The sequence below is a fragment of the Pseudophryne corroboree genome, chromosome 10 (genome assembly GCF_028390025.1).
Source record: "Pseudophryne corroboree isolate aPseCor3 chromosome 10, aPseCor3.hap2, whole genome shotgun sequence".
Taxonomy (NCBI): Eukaryota; Metazoa; Chordata; class Amphibia; order Anura; family Myobatrachidae; genus Pseudophryne; species Pseudophryne corroboree.
Window position 1 is genome coordinate 5,336,804 of NC_086453.1, and position 17,903 is coordinate 5,354,706.

The following is a 17,903-nucleotide window of genomic DNA, read 5'->3' on the forward strand; positions in this document are numbered from 1 at the left end:
TATACAGTATATAGGGGGTGAGTGAGGAGTATATTTACAGTATATAGAGGGTGAGTGAGTGTATATATACAGTATATAGGGGGTGAGTGAGTGTATATATACAGTATATAGGGGGTGAGTGAGGAGTATATTTACAGTATATAGGGGGTGAGTGAGTGAGTGTATATATACAGTATATAGGGGTGAGTAAGGAGTATATAAATACAGTATACAGTATACAGCCGGCTGGTGTCAGTGCAGCCCCGGCATTCTCCTCAGGTCCTCCCCCTCCTCCCGCTGCTGTCACATTCCTCCAGGCCGGGATTGCTGGGAGCAGTCAGTCAGTCGGTGCAGAGTGCGGGAGGAAGTGGCTGCACGTTGTCGGCTGGAGCTTTCCTCGGGGAGCGGACGTTACAGGAGCCCAGCATGGGACACATGAGGCCGGGGCTGCTGCTACTGCTACTACAGGTCAGTCACCCGCGGGTCACCCGCCGCCCGATCCCCGTGCCCCTCACACTGCTCCCCGTGCCCCTGACACACTCACCTCACACTGCTCCTGACACACTCACCTCACACTGCTCCCCTGACACACTTACCTCACACTGCTCCCCTGACACACTTACCTCACACTGCTCCCCTGACACACTCACCTCACACTGCTCCCCTGACACACTTACCTCACACTGCTCCCCTGACACACTCACCTCACACTGCTCCTGACACACTCACCTCACACTGCTCCCCTGACACACTTACCTCACACTGCTCCCCTGACACACTTACCTCACACTGCTCCCCTGACACACTTACCTCACACTGCTCCCCTGACACACTCACCTCACACTGCTCCCCTGACACACTCACCTCACACTGCTCCCCTGACACACTTACCTCACACTGCTCCCCTGACACACTCACCTCACACTGCTCCCCTGACACACTTACCTCACAGTGCCCCTGACACACTTACCTCACACTGCTCCCCTGACACACTTACCTCACACTGCTCCCCTGACACACTCACCTCACACTGCTCCCCTGACACACTTACCTCACACTGCTCCCCTGACACACTCACCTCACACTGCTCCCCTGACACACTCACCTCACACTGCTCCCCTGACACACTCACCTCACACTGCTCCCCTGACACACTTACCTCACACTGCCCCTGACACACTTACCTCACACTGCTCCCCTGACACACTCACCTCACACTGCTCCCCTGACACACTCACCTCACACTGCTCCCCTGACACACTCACCTCACACTGCTCCCCTGACACCTCACACTGCTCCCCTGACACACTTACCTCACACTGCTCCCCTGACACACTCACCTCACACTGCTCCCCTGACACACTCACCTCACACTGCTCCCCTGACACCTCACACTGCTCCCCTGACACCTCACACTGCTCCCCTGACACACTTACCTCACACTGCTCCCCTGACACACTCACCTCACACTGCTCCCCTGACACACTTAACTCACACTGCTCCCCTGACACACTTACCTCACACTGCCCCTGACACACTCACCTCACACTGCTCCCCTGACACACTCACCTCACACTGCTCCCCTGACACACTCACCTCACACTGCTCCCCTGACACACTGCTCCCCTGACACACTCACCTCACACTGCTCCCCTGACACACTTACCTCTGACACACTCACCTCACACTGCTCCCCTGACACACTTACCTCACACTGCTCCCCTGACACACTCACCTCACACTGCTCCCCTGACACACTTACCTCACACTGCTCCCCTGACACACTTACCTCACACACTTACCTCACACTGCCCCTGACACACTCACCTCACACTGCTCCCCGTGCCCCTGACACACTCACCTCACCCTGCTCCCCTGACACACTCACCTCACACTGCTCCCCTGACACACTTACCTCACACACTTACCTCACACTGCCCCTGACACACTTACCTCACGCTGCTCCCAGTAATAGCTGTGACATGTGTAGGAGAGATGTACAGCGCTCCCTGTGTATAGTACAGTATAAATCCCAGGATAACGTGTGGTTATAAAGAGAGCTGTGATATTGTCATTCATACATGTTATATGCATGCCTGTGGGCAGAGACGTGTAGAATATTTACATGTAGTACCTGGTCATGCACGCGTGTGTGTGGGCAGGGCAGTATAGAACACATACATGGTACATTTCTGGTCACACGTGTGTGCAGGGCAGTATAGAACACATACACGGTACATTTCTGGTCACACGTGTGTGCAGGGCAGTATAGAACATATACATGGTACATTTCTGGTCACACGTGTGTGCAGGGCAGTATAGAACATATACATGGTACATATCTGGTCACACGTGTGTGTGCAGGGCAGTATAGAACACATACATGGTACATTTCTGGTCACACGTGTGTGCAGGGCAGTATAGAACATATACATGGTACATTTCTGGTCACACGTGTGTGCAGGGCAGTATAGAACATATACATGGTACATATCTGGTCACACGTGTGTGTGCAGGGCAGTATAGAACACATACATGGTACATTTCTGGTCACACGTGTGTGCAGGGCAGTATAGAATACACATATCTGGTCACGCACACGGCTGTGACGGACAGGCCCTGTTGTTGTCCTGTGTGTAGTATAAATAGTTGTTATTTGGGGCCTCCGGTCTTCAGCCCTCAGACTCTCTCCTGCCTTCTACCAGTTACACGTGTAACACCTACATGCGTGTGCCCAGAGGTCATGTAGGGTCACCAGCTTGGCATGTGTGTAACAGAAATGTCATATACTGTATTACAATTATGGGAAGCCGGTCATTATTAGGAGAAAATGATGAGAACATGTGATGTATAGCGGGACATTCCCCGCTGACCGCGCAGGAACTCTGTCCTGTCTATGGCGTCAGTAGTATCTCTGTGACTGTGTAACCTACGTACACACTCCCGGGTCTCACACACACGTGCTGCGTCGCTCAGTCACTGGTAGTGGGGTAACCTAGCAATGTGCTGGCGTGTGACGCAGTCGTGTCTGTGGCATCATCCGCAATCCTCTCCCCAAGCCATGACATGGAAATCTGACATTTACCCAACAAAAAATACACCGACACGGGGGGAGGTGTGCGGGCTAGGCGGCGCGCCCTTGTGCTGCGGGACCACCAGCATTGTGTGAGTCCCAGGCGGAGACACCTGTCACAGTCTCAGAACCGATTGGCGCTGCCCATCCTGGTAATTGGGGCATTTCCACTCCATAGGCAGACCAACTTCTTGTAGGCTCAAAGGGTAACACTGATCGCTGCAAATATTCCCAGGAGCGCACGTCCTGGCAGATTCCCCCAAAGATCAGACTGGCACCATGGCCGGAACCCCCCCCATAGGTTACACCTGAGGATCTACCGGCGTCTGTGAACCGGGCAGTTGTGAGAACAGTGAGTAGACCACTGATCCAGTCATTAAAGGGTAGCCAGGAGATGGCCCCCGGCCTGGATGAGAGATGGCCCCCGGCCTGGCCTGGCCTGGATGGGAGATGGCCCCTGGCCTGGATGGGAGATGGCCCCTGGCCTGGATGAGAGAGAGCCCCTGGCCTGGCCTGGCCTGGATGGGAGATGGCCCCTGGCCTGGATGGGAGATGGCCCCTGGCCTGGATGAGAGAGAGCCCCTGGCCTGGCCTGGCCTGGATGGGAGATGGCCCCTGGCCTGGATGGGAGATGGCCCCTGGCCTGGATGAGAGAGAGCCCCTGGCCTGGCCTGGCCTGGATGGGAGATGGCCCCTGGCCTGGATGAGAGAGGGCCCCCGGCCTGGATGGGAGATGGCCCCTGGCCTGGATGAGAGAGAGCCCCCGGCTTGGATGGGAGATGGCCCCCGGCCTGGATGCTTTACAATCACTTAGTCCACTGTGGACCTCTTTTGATTTTAGAGGAATATGAGACGACAAATGCAGCTCGGCGTAAGCTGGATCACGCAACGCGACAATGATCTTACGCGCGGCCTCAATTCTACAACTTAGTAGTGGAGCAAGTTACCTAGGGGCGATCGCACGCTGCATTTTTTCGCAGCCGTGCGATCGGGTCTCAACAGCGCATGCATGTGGGCCGCAATGCACAGGTGCATGGGTCGCTGTCGACGGACCTCACCGGACAGCAACAGACTGTACAAAGAAAGCATTCGCACCGGCGAACGCAAAAAGATCGACAGGAGGAGCCCGTCCGGGGGGTGTCAACTCACCGTTTTCAGGGCGTGTGCAGGAAAACGCAGGTGTGCCCGGCCGTTTCCAGGGAGGGTTCCTGACGTCACCACCGGCTCGGATCGTCGCAGCGGCTGAGCAAGTTCTGCACAGCCGATCGCACCCCTGCACAGCGATTACCCCCTCCCCTTTAGGCGGCGATTACCTGGTCGCAGCGCTGCAAAAAAAACGCCTGCGTGCGACCATGTCTGAATTACACCCCCCCCCCAGTACAGACCTCAACCCCATTACGATGCCATGGCGAAACCCTAAAATTTCATTACAACCTAATCATTAAATGTGACCCACCTGCTCCTCCCCTCTCCAAACTGGTGACCCTTCACAGGATTGCCTGGGGGGGGGGCTGTGTATAAACCAATGCCCTAAATTATCAATGGCCTAACGAGGTGTTACAGGGAGGGGTGGGCCGGAATTCCTGTAACGTGATGTAAAAGACTGATAACGTCCTGCAGGAGAGGATTGCTTACCTTCCCGGCTGATAACAGAGGCTGCAGGCTGTGGAATCATGTAGATATTATCACACACAGTGGATTGTATCCTGTGGAATAAACACTGAGTATTTGTCACGTGATATTAAGTATATTATATTTTAGTACTCGGTGAGGATTGTTACTAATACCCTGATTTGTGAAAACACAAGTCTGGCATATGATGCACCCTCTCTTTCTGAGATCTGGAAAACCTGGCCTGTTTAGGATCACGGACATTCTCCAGATTGCAAGCTCACGTGCCAAACATGAAAATGCAATCAGTGGTGATGTTATTGCTTTGATTCTGTATGCAGTGGTTCCTCCTGGAGATAGAACCATTTACAGTGGTTGGTGTGTATGTACAGACTGTTCCGTCCACATTACTGATTTAATGTGTGACCATCTCGGTGGAATATTTGTGTCTCAGAATAACGGGAGTGTATAAATAGCTGGCTGTGAATTCCACAGGACCTGCCAGGGAGGAGACGGGGTGTATATATATATATATATATATATATATATATATATATATATATATATATATATATATATATATATATATATATATATATATATATATATATATATCGCGGGATACACGGTTTATTGTACTTCCCGTCCGTCTCAGATCCTGTTATTGTGTCACTCTGAAACCCCCAACAGCTGCGGGGTTAGTATTGCTCGGACCCTGGAGCCTGGCGCTTCCGTCACTTTAATTGGTGTAAACCAGAAGTATGCAGTGCTTATCCAGCTGTCGTGGTACTACAAGCTCCAGCATGGCATGTGCTAGTTTTCCTTTCTCTGACTCGGTTCACTGCCTATATAGGTGACTGTTTAGCAGCAACATAGGATGCATATATCACAGCTGGCACCACTATATACTGTATATAGCCATAGATCGCAGCTGGCACCACTATATACTGTATATAGCTATAGATCGCAGCTGCACCACTGTATACTGTATATAGCTATAGATCGCAGCTGCACCACTGTATACTGTATATAGCTATAGATCGCAGCTGGCACCACTATATACTGTATATAGCCATAGATCGCAGCTGGCACCACTATATACTGTATATAGCTCTAGATCGCAGCTGGCACCACTATATACTGTATATAGCCATAGATCGCAGCTGGCACCACTATATACTGTATATAGCCATAGATCGCAGCTGCACCACTGTATACTGTATATAGCCATAGATCGCAGCTGCACCACTGTATACTGTATATAGCTATAGATCGCAGCTGGCACCACTGTATACTGTATATAGCTATAGATCGCAGCTGGCACCACTATATACTGTATATAGCTATAGATCGCAGCTGCACCACTGTATACTGTATATAGCTATAGATCGCAGCTGCACCACTATATACTGTATATAGCTATAGATCGCAGCTGCACCACTATATACTGTATATAGCTATAGATCGCAGCTGGCACCACTGTATACTGTATATAGCTATAGATCGCAGCTGGCACCACTGTATACTGTATATAGCTATAGATCGCAGCTGGCACCACTGTATACTGTATATAGCTATAGATCGCAGCTGGCACCACTGTAGACTGTATATAGCCATAGATCGCCGCTGCACCACTATATACTGTATATAGCTATAGATCGCAGCTGCACCACTATATACTGTATATAGCTATAGATCGCAGCTGGCACCACTATATACTGTATATAGCTATAGATCGCAGCTGGCACCACTATATACTGTATATAGCCATAGATCGCAGCTGCACCACTATATACTGTATATAGCTATAGATCGCAGCTGCACCACTATATACAGTATATAGCTATAGATCGCAGCTGGCACCACTATATACTGTATATAGCCATAGATCGCAGCTGCACCACTATATACTGTATATAGCTATAGATCGCAGCTGCACCACTGTATACTGTATATAGCTATAGATCGCAGCTGGCACCACTATATACTGTATATAGCTATAGATCGCAGCTGGCACCACTATATACTGTATATAGCCATAGATCGCAGCTGCACCACTATATACTGTATATAGCTATAGATCGCAGCTGCACCACTATATACAGTATATAGCTATAGATCGCAGCTGGCACCACTATATACTGTATATAGCCATAGATCGCAGCTGCACCACTATATACTGTATATAGCTATAGATCGCAGCTGCACCACTGTATACTGTATATAGCTATAGATCGCAGCTGGCACCACTATATACTGTATATAGCCATAGATCGCAGCTGCACCACTATATACTGTATATAGCTATAGATCGCAGCTGGCACCACTGTATACTGTATATAGCTATAGATCGCAGCTGGCACCACTGTATACTGTATATAGCTATAGATCGCAGCTGGCACCACTATATACTGTATATAGCCATAGATCGCAGCTGCACCACTATATACTGTATATAGCTATAGATCGCAGCTGGCACCACTGTATACTGTATATAGCTATAGATCGCAGCTGCACCACTATATACTGTATATAGCTATAGATCGCAGCTGCACCACTATATACTGTATATAGCTATAGATCGCAGCTGGCACCACTGTATACTGTATATAGCTATAGATCGCAGCTGCACCACTATATACTGTATATAGCTATAGATCGCAGCTGCACCACTATATACTGTATATAGCTATAGATCGCAGCTGCACCACTATATACTGTATATAGCCATAGATCGCAGCTGCACCACTATATACTGTATATAGCTATAGATCGCAGCTGGCACCACTATATACTGTATATAGCCATAGATCGCAGCTGCACCACTATATACTGTATATAGCTATAGATCGCAGCTGCACCACTATATACTGTATATAGCTATAGATCGCAGCTGGCACCACTATATACTGTATATAGCTATAGATCGCAGCTGGCACCACTATATACTGTATATAGCTATAGATCGCAGCTGCACCACTGTATACTGTATATAGCTATAGATCGCAGCTGCACCACTGTATACTGTATATAGCTATAGATCGCAGCTGCACCACTGTATACTGTATATAGCTATAGATCGCAGCTGCACCACTATATACTGTATATAGCTATAGATCGCAGCTGGCACCACTGTATACTGTATATAGCTATAGATCGCAGCTGGCACCACTATATACTGTATATAGCTATAGATCGCAGCTGCACCACTGTATACTGTATATAGCTATAGATCGCAGCTGCACCACTATATACTGTATATAGCTATAGATCGCAGCTGCACCACTATATACTGTATATAGCTATAGATCGCAGCTGGCACCACTGTATACTGTATATAGCTATAGATCGCAGCTGGCACCACTGTATACTGTATATAGCCATAGATCGCCGCTGCACCACTATATACTGTATATAGCTATAGATCGCAGCTGCACCACTATATACTGTATATAGCTATAGATCGCAGCTGGCACCACTATATACTGTATATAGCTATAGATCGCAGCTGGCACCACTATATACTGTATATAGCCATAGATCGCAGCTGCACCACTATATACTGTATATAGCTATAGATCGCAGCTGCACCACTATATACAGTATATAGCTATAGATCGCAGCTGGCACCACTATATACTGTATATAGCCATAGATCGCAGCTGCACCACTATATACTGTATATAGCTATAGATCGCAGCTGCACCACTATATACTGTATATAGCTATAGATCGCAGCTGGCACCACTGTATACTGTATATAGCTATATATCATGCATATCGCCCATTTCTTGTAGTGATGTAGTTCGGGGGTGGCTAGCCATGGGCGGGCGTGTTGCTGTCAGCGACTGCATCCACAGACGCTCTTGCACTGACACAGGCGGCCACGCTCAGACAGCGACATTGGGGCAGGTGTATTAAGCCTGACAGTTAGGAGCTGATTGGCTGGTGCGTTATCACCGTGCACTTGTCACTGCTTTATCACTTAATGCTTAGTACATCTGCCCCATTATGCTTTCCATAGGGTAAGTGCAATTTCCGTTGCTGCAACAGATGGTGCGTCTTAGTACACGCTGCGACGGAATAGCGCTGCTGCCGGTGGCGTCTCAGTAGGCTGAGAATCGGTCGCAGCATTTGCAGAAAGATGCGGATGCTGTAGTGGCAAAAGGCCTGTGTCCTCTGAATCAGGGCCAGGGTTTCCTTGCTCCAAGAGCTTGCACTCTAACCTTTTTCCTGTTGTCTGTTAATATGACTGTTCATGTCGCTGCCGGGCCAACAGCTGAACCGTACTGATGGTAATGTGCTGGGACCAGTGACCACTCAGCCAGGTGTTGTGGAATGAGGAGGGTCCTCCTAATTACCCCCTGCCCTGACACAGCCGCCCAGCCAGGGAGCTCTATTTGAGGAGTGGATTGAGTGAGCGCAGATGAAAGGAGTTCCCTGTGTAATCATTAAGCTGCAGCACATTACTGCTCTCATTCTTTCAATGGGGGTCATTCCGAGTTGATCGCTAGCTGAAAATGTTCGCTGCGATTAAGGAAAAAAAGGCACTTCTGTGCATGCGGCGCAATGCGCATGTGCAGCGTACTATTACAACGAACGATGCAGTTTCACACAAGGTGTAGCGAAGCTTTTCAGTCGCACAGGCAGCCGCAGAGTGATTGACATGAAGAGGGCGTTTCTGGGTGTCAACTGACCGTTTTCAGGGAGTGGTGAAAAAATTGCAGGCGTGCCAGGAAAAACGCAGGCGTGGCTGGGCGAACGCAGGGTGTGTTTGTGATATCAAAACAGGAACTGAACAGTCTGAAGTGATTGAAAGCGCTGAGTACGTTTTGAGCTACTCTGAAACTACACAAAAAAGTTTGTAGACGCTCTGCGATCCTTTCGTTCGCACTTCTGCTAAGATACACTCCCAGTGGGCGGCGGCCTAGCGTTTGCACGGCTGCTAAAAACTGCTAGCGAGCGATCACCTCGGAATGACCACCATGGTCTGCAGAGCCTCGCCCGCAGCATTCATACATTGCAGAGCATCTCACCAGAGAGATAGAATACAGAATCGGCTGCTGGATATCATTTCTCTAGCACGGTCCCTAATTGGGGTTTCTGGTCATGTTATGCAAAAACGACACCAAAAACATTAAAAAAATAAATAGTAGTTGTCCTATTGACGGTCAGCCTTCTCCAGGTGGCCCTGCTGCTGGGTACAGCGTGACAAGGGTGTGTGCGGTGTAGACTGATACATGTATGTAATGTGATTTATTCTAGCATACTGTAAAGTAGGTATACAGCGGCATATACGGGAGATAAAAGATAAAGCGGAGGAGTTGCCCATAGCAACCCATACACTTCTAGCTGTCATTTACCCAGCATGGTCTATATCAGAGCTGGCCAAACCAGTCCTCGAGATCTACCAACAGGTCACATTTTCCAGACCTCCTAGCTGGTGCACAGGTATAGTCATTACTAATAAGATGTGCTGCATTCATTCCTAACTGACCATGCTACAGATCTCCAGGAGACCTGGAAAACATGAACTGTTGCTAGATCTCGAGGACCGGTTTGGCCAGCCCTGGTCTATAAAATGACAGCCAGAAACTGGTTGCTATGGGCAGGGTCTCCGCTTTATTTCCTTCCATTGTTTGCTACCTCTCCCCCATAAGCGGATGGAAATTGTGCAGAGCAGGAATCTGCTGAGGAGACTTCCTCCAGATGAGATCATCTTCCTGGCGTTATCCTGGTGGCCGACCGGCCGGGGCGTGATATCCGTGTCCTGCTGGGGGGGAGGGTGTAATATAATGTCTTATTGCCCACTGTATCACCCCAGCGCACACACCTGCGTCATACATGTAGTTACACAGTGCACACCCCTGCGTCATACATGTAGTTACACAGCGCACACCCCCGCGTCATATGTGTAGTTACACAGCACACACCCCCGCGTCATACGTGTAGTTACACAGCGCGCACCCCCGCGTCATACGTGTAGTTACACAGCGCGCACCCCCGCCTCATACATGTAGTTACGCAGCGCACACACCTGCGTCATACATGTAGTTACACAGCGTGCACCCCCGCGTCATACGTGTAGTTACACAGCACACCCCCCCGCGTCATACGTGTAATTACACAGCGCGCACCCCCGCATCATACGTGTAGTTACACAGCGCACACCCCCGCGTCATACATGTAGTTACACAGTGCGCACCCCTGCGTCATACGTGTAGTTACACAGCGCGCACCCCTGCGTCATACGTGTAGTTACACAGCGCGCACCCCTGCGTCATACGTGTAGTTACACAGCGCGCACCCCTGCGTCATACGTGTAGTTACACAGCGCGCACCCCTGCGTCATACGTGTAGTTACACAGCGCGCACCCCTGCGTCATACGTGTAGTTACACAGCGCGCACCCCTGCGTCATACGTGTAGTTACACAGCGCGCACCCCTGCGTCATACGTGTAGTTACACAGCGGGCACCCCTGCGTCATACGTGTAGTTACACAGCGCACACACCTGCGTCATGATGCCAGTTGCGGGTATGGACAGACATACAGTAGGCGGAGCAGCTTTCCGCTTGAAGCTGTATGGATACTGGTATTAGCATAAGGTAGTAAGCCAGGCCTCCTGCAAATACAGCCAGTTTAGTCGCCTTTATCCATATATGAGGGGAGCCTTCATATTACACCGACCTGTGCAGAGAATCTCCACTGTGGGGGCATGTGTGTATCTGGCCCTGTGGGGGCATGTGTGTATCTGGCCCTGTGGGGGCATGTGTGTATCTGGCCCTGTGGGGGCATGTGTGTATCTGGCCCTGTGGGGGCATGTGTGTATCTGGCCCTGTGGGGGCATGTGTGTATCTGGCCCTGTGGGGGCATGTGTGTATCTGGCCCTGTGGGGGCATGTGTGTATCTGGCCCTGTGGGGGCATGTGTGTATCTGGCACTGTGGGGGCATGTGTGTATCTGGGGCATGTGTGTATCTGGCCCTGTGGGGGCATGTGTGTATCTGGGGCATGTGTGTATCTGGCCCTGTGGGGGCATGTGTGTATCTGGCCCTGTGGGGGCATGTGTGTATCTGGCCCTGTGGGGGCATGTGTGTATCTGGTCCTGTGGGGCATGTGTGTATCTGGCCCTGTGGGGGCATGTGTGTATCTGGCCCTGTGGGGGCATGTGTGTATCTGGCCCTGTGGGGGCATGTGTGTATCTAGCCCTGTGGGGGCATGTGTGTATCTGGTCCTGTGGGGGCATGTGTGTATCTGGGGCATGTGTGTATCTGGCCCTGTGGGGGCATGTGTGTATCTGGCCCTGTGGGGGCATGTGTGTATCTGGCCCTGTGGGGGCATGTGTGTATCTGGCCCTGTGGGGGCATGTGTGTATCTGGCACTTTGGGGGCATGTGTGTATCTGGCACTGTGGGGGCATGTGTGTATCTGGGGCATGTGTGTATCTGGCCCTGTGGGGGCATGTGTGTATCTGGCCCTGTGGGGGCATGTGTGTATCTGGCACTTTGGGGGCATGTGTGTATCTGGCACTGTGGGGGCATGTGTGTATCTGGGGCATGTGTGTATCTGGCACTGTGGGGGCATGTGTGTATCTGGGGCATGTGTGTATCTGGCCCTGTGGGGGCATGTGTGTATCTGGCCCTGTGGGGGCATGTGTGTATCTGGCCCTGTGGGGGCATGTGTGTATCTGGCCCTGTGGGGGCATGTGTGTATCTGGCCCTGTGGGGGCATGTGTGTATCTGGCACTTTGGGGGCATGTGTGTATCTGGCACTGTGGGGGCATGTGTGTATCTGGGGCATGTGTGTATCTGGCACTGTGGGGGCATGTGTGTATCTGGGGCATGTGTGTATCTGGCCCTGTGGGGGCATGTGTGTATCTGGCCCTGTGGGGGCATGTGTGTATCTGGCCCTGTGGGGGCATGTGTGTATCTGGCCCTGTGGGGGCATGTGTGTATCTGGCCCTGTGGGGGCATGTGTGTATCTGGCCCTGTGGGGGCATGTGTGTATCTGGCCCTGTGGGGGCATGTGTGTATCTGGCCCTGTGGGGGCATGTGTGTATCTGGCACTGTGGGGCATGTGTGTATCTGGCACTGTGAGGCATGTGTGTATCTGGTCCTGTGGGGGCATGTGTGTATCTGGGGCATGTGTGTATCTGGCCCTGTGGGGGCATGTGTGTATCTGGCCCTGTGGGGGCATGTGTGTATCTGGCCCTGTGGGGGCATGTGTTTATCTGGCCCTGTGGGGGCATGTGTGTATCTGGGGCATGTGTGTATCTGGCCCTGGGGGGCATGTGTGTATCTGGCCCTGTGGGGCATGTGTGTATCTGGCCCTGTGGGGGCATGTGTGTATCTGGCCCTGTGGGGGCATGTGTGTATCTGGCCCTGTGGGGGCATGTGTGTATCTGGCCCTGTGGGGGCATGTGTGTATCTGGCACTGTGGGGCATGTGTGTATCTGGCCCTGTGGGGCATGTGTGTATCTGGCCCTGTGGGGGCATGTGTGTATCTGGCCCTGTGGGGGCATGTGTGTATCTGGCCCTGTGGGGGCATGTGTGTATCTGGCCCTGTGGGGGCATGTGTGTATCTGGCACTACTGGGGTCATATGTATATCATGCCCCCATTTTAATTGGCCACGCGGCATGTGGCCACACCTATTTTTTGGTGCACACAGTACCACTAAGAATTGTTTTCTGCTTGCACCACCGCTTATTACTGATACTGTAACATAGCATTACGTATGCAGATACAGCCGAAGTCACACACAGAATATGCACATGCAGCATATCCTCTTACTGACACTGTAATGCAGCATTACATATGCAGATACAGCCGCAGTCACACACAGAATATTCACATGCAGCATATCCTATTACTGACACTGTAACGTAGCATTACATATACAGATACAGCTGCAGTCACACACAGAATATACACATGCAGCATATCCTATTATTGACACTGTAACGTAGCGTTACGTATGCAGATATAGCCGCAGACGCACACAGAATATACACATGCAGCATATCCTATTACTGACACTGTAACATAGCATTACGTATTCATATACAGCCGCAGTCACACACAGAATATACAAATGCAGCATATCCTATTACTGGCACTGTAACGTAGCATTACGTTTACAGATACAGCCGCAGTCGCACACAGTATATACACAAGCAGCATATCCTTTTACTGACACTGTAATGTAGCATTACGTATGCAGATACAGCCGCAGTCGCACACAGATTATACACATGCCGCATATCCTTTTACTGACACTGTAATGTAGCATTACGTATGCAGATACAGCCGCAGTCACGCACAGAATATATACACACGCAGCATATTCTATTACTGACACTGTAACATAGCATTACATATGCAGATACAGCCGCAGTCACACACAGAATATACACATGCAGCACTTCCTATTACTGACACTGTAACATATGCAGATACAGCCGCAGTCACACACAGTATATACACATGCAGCATATCCTATTACTGACACTGTAACATAGCATTACATATGCAGATACAGCCGCAGTCACGCACAGAATATATACACACGCAGCATATTCTATTACTGACAGTGTAACGCAGCATTACATATGCAGATACAGCCGCAGTCACACACAGAATATACACATGCAGCACTTCCTATTACTGACACTGTAACATATGCAGATACAGCCGCAGTCACACACAGTATATACACATGCAGCATATCCTATTACTGACACTGTAACATAGCATTACATATGCAGATACAGCCGCAGTCACACACAGTATATACACATGCAGCATATCCTATTACTGACACTGTAACATAGCATTACATATGCAGATACAGCCGCAGTCACACACAGAATATACACATGCAGCACTTCCTATTACTGACACTGTAACGCAGCATTACATATGCTGATACAGCTGCAGTCACACACAGTATATACACATGCCGCATATCCTTTTACTGACACTGTAATGTAGCATTACGTATGCAGATACAGCCGCAGTCACACACAGAATATACACATGCAGCATTTCCTATTACTGACACTGTAAAATAGCATTACGTATGCAGATACAGCCGCAGTCACATACAGTATATACACATGCAGCACTTGCCGCAGTCACACACAGTATATACACATGCAGCATTTCCTATTACTGACACTGTAATGTAGCATTACAAATGCAGATACAGCCGCAGTCACACACACAGAATATACACATGCAGCATATCCTATTACTGACACCGTAACGTAGCATTACAAATGCAGATACAGCCGCAGTCACACACAGTATATACACATGCAGCATATTCTATTACTGACACTGTAATGTAGCATTACATATGCAGATACAGCCGCAGTCACACACAGTATATACACATGCAGCATATCCTATTACTGACACTGTAACATAGCATTACATATGCAGATACAGCCGCAGTCACACACAGTATATACACATGCAGCATATCCTATTACTGACACTGTAACGTAGCATTACATATGCAGATACAGCCGCAGTCACACACAGAATATGCACATGCAGCATATCCTATTATTGACACTGTAACGTAGCATTACATATGCAGATACAGCTACAGTCACACACAGTATATACACATGCAGCATATCCTATTACTGACACTGTAACGTAGCATTACATATGCAGACTCTTTCGCGGTCGCACACAGAATATAGGCATGCCGCATATATCTGTAATCAGCAGAGACTGCTTGTGCGTCTGATACGTATTGCAATGCGAATAAGACCCATTTTTGGGGAAAAGATGATCGAGATCAATGCTGGCCGAGTTGCACGTTAGCTGGTGGCTGTTTCATTACGTACGGAGGCTAGATAAGGAAGGCCGCATCTATACATACATACAAGGATACACGTGAGCAGAGACACATTAAGGTTCTGTTTTTGTCAGTAGCCAGTAAACCTACCTATATATTTTATCCTGCGGAAGGCACCTAGGGCATACATGCCAAACCAAGGGAGAAGGTACAAACTCTGCACAGATGGAGCCCTGGTGGAAATTGAACAAATGACCCCAGAGCAGTGAGCGCTTCCTGACTCTCTCACAGGCCGTGTGTTACAGAGGTCTGACCCCTGACCTCACGGTTATTTGTATATGTGAATAGCACCTTAGGGAGAGCAGTCACCCACCCACACCCACTCCCACCAGTCCCAACTCGTTCTAACATACTACTGTAAGCCTTCATTGTCTGTATCTCAGAGATTCCACAGGAGAGAGGAGGGGGTTCTGTCACCCTCTCAGCTGAATGCCCCATATAGGAAAAACTTATAAACCTAACACAAAGTCCTCATTCACAGAGAAATGTATTAGATGCCAAATCCGTATATATAGAGAGGCGTTCGGATGATGGAGTCAGTGTTACAGAGCGTGGGTGACGGAGTCAGTGTTACAGAGAGTGGGAGACGGAGTCCGTGTTACATAGCGTGGGTGACGGAGTCAGTGTTACAGAGCGTGGGTGACGGAGTCGGTGGTACAGAGCGTGGGTGACGGGTCGGTGGTACAGAGCGTGGGTGACGGGTCGGTGGTACAGAGCGTGGGTGACGGGTCGGTGGTACAGAGCGTGGGTGACGGGTCGGTGGTACAGAGCGTGGGTGACGGGTCGGTGGTACAGAGCGTGGGTGACGGGTCGGTGGTACAGAGCGTGGGTGACGGGTCGGTGGTACAGAGCGTGGGTGACGGGTCGGTGGTACAGAGCGTGGGTGACGGGTCGGTGGTACAGAGCGTGGGTGACGGGTCGGTGGTACAGAGCGTTGGTGGACGCTATGGAAAGCCGTCCACCCCGCCGTTCATGAAGCGGGAGCTTGCATTAGCGCTCACCGCTGGGGCATACACACTGGGCGGTTGTGAGCTGAGAGCAGCTCAAAACACCAACAGTGAGATGTTTTCAGCTCAAAATCACCCAGTGTGTATGGGCCTTTACTCTCTCTGCACATGTTACATCTGCCCCACCTTGATTGCAGCATGGTTTTGCCCAGTTGCTAACTTTTTTGGTTTGCTAAAAACTCTGAATAACAGGATGGTGGAGGTAATGTTACAGATCGTGGATGATGGAGTCAGTGTTACATTGCACAGATGATGGAGTCAGGGTTACAGAGTAGGGATGATGGAGTCAGGGTTACAGAGCACAGATGATGGAGTCAGTGTTACAGAGCACAGATGATGGAGTCAGTGTTACAGAGCAGGGATGATGGAGTCAGGGTTACAGAGCACAGATGATGGAGTCAGGGTTAGAGTCAGGATGATGGAGTCAGGGTTAGAGTCAGGATGATGGAGTCAGGGTTAGAGTCAGGATGATGGAGTCAGGGTTACAGAGTCAGTGTTACAGAGCATGGATGATGGAGTCAGTGTTACCAGAGTCATGATGATGGAGTCATGGTTATAGAGTCAGTGTTACAGAGCATGGATGATGGAGTCAGGGTTACAGAGTCCGTGTTACCAGAGTCAGGATGATGGAGTCATGGTTACAGAGTCAGTGTAACAGAACATGGATGTTGGAGTCAGTGTTACCGGAGTCAGGATGATGGAGTCAGGGTTACAGAGTCAGTGTTACAGAGCACATATGATGGAGTCAGGGTTACAGAGTCAGTGTTACAGAGTCAGGATGATGGAGTCAGTGTTACCAGAGTCAGGATGATGGAGTCAGGGTTACAGAGCACAGATGATGGAGTCAGGGTTACAGAGTCAGTGTTACAGAGCATTGATGATGGAGTCAGTGTTACCAGAGTCATGATGATGGAGTCATGGTTATAGAGTCAGTGTTACAGAGCATGGATGATGGAGTCAGGGTTACAGAGTCAGTGTTACAGAGCACAGATGATGGAGTCAGGATTACAGAGTCAGTTACCAGAGTCAGGATGATGGAGTCAGGGTTACAGAGTCAATGTTACAGAGCACATATGATGGAGTCAGGGTTACAGAGTCAGTGTTACAGAGCACAGATGATGGAGTCAGGGTTACAGAGTCAGTGTTACAGAGCACAGATGATGGAGTCAGGATTACAGAGTCAGTTACCAGAGTCAGGATGATGGAGTCAGGGTTACAGAGTCAATGTTACAGAGCACATATGATGGAGTCAGGGTTACAGAGTCAGTGTTACAGAGCACAGATGATGGAGTCAGGGTTACAGAGTCAGTGTTACAGAGCATTGATGATGGAGTCAGTGTTACCAGAGTCATGATGATGGAGT

General features: G+C 49.8%; 1 protein-coding gene across 1 annotated transcript in view; it reads left to right on the plus strand.

Annotated features, from left to right (window-relative positions):
- The first annotated feature begins 263 nt into the window (after nt 1-263).
- HSPG2 (heparan sulfate proteoglycan 2) overlaps nt 264-17,903 on the plus strand; it is a 310,894-nt gene continuing 293,254 nt past the window's right edge. The window contains 1 exon segment of the mRNA XM_063942047.1: nt 264-447. Coding sequence (XP_063798117.1) covers nt 406-447 — 42 coding nt within the window. The 5' untranslated portion in view covers nt 264-405.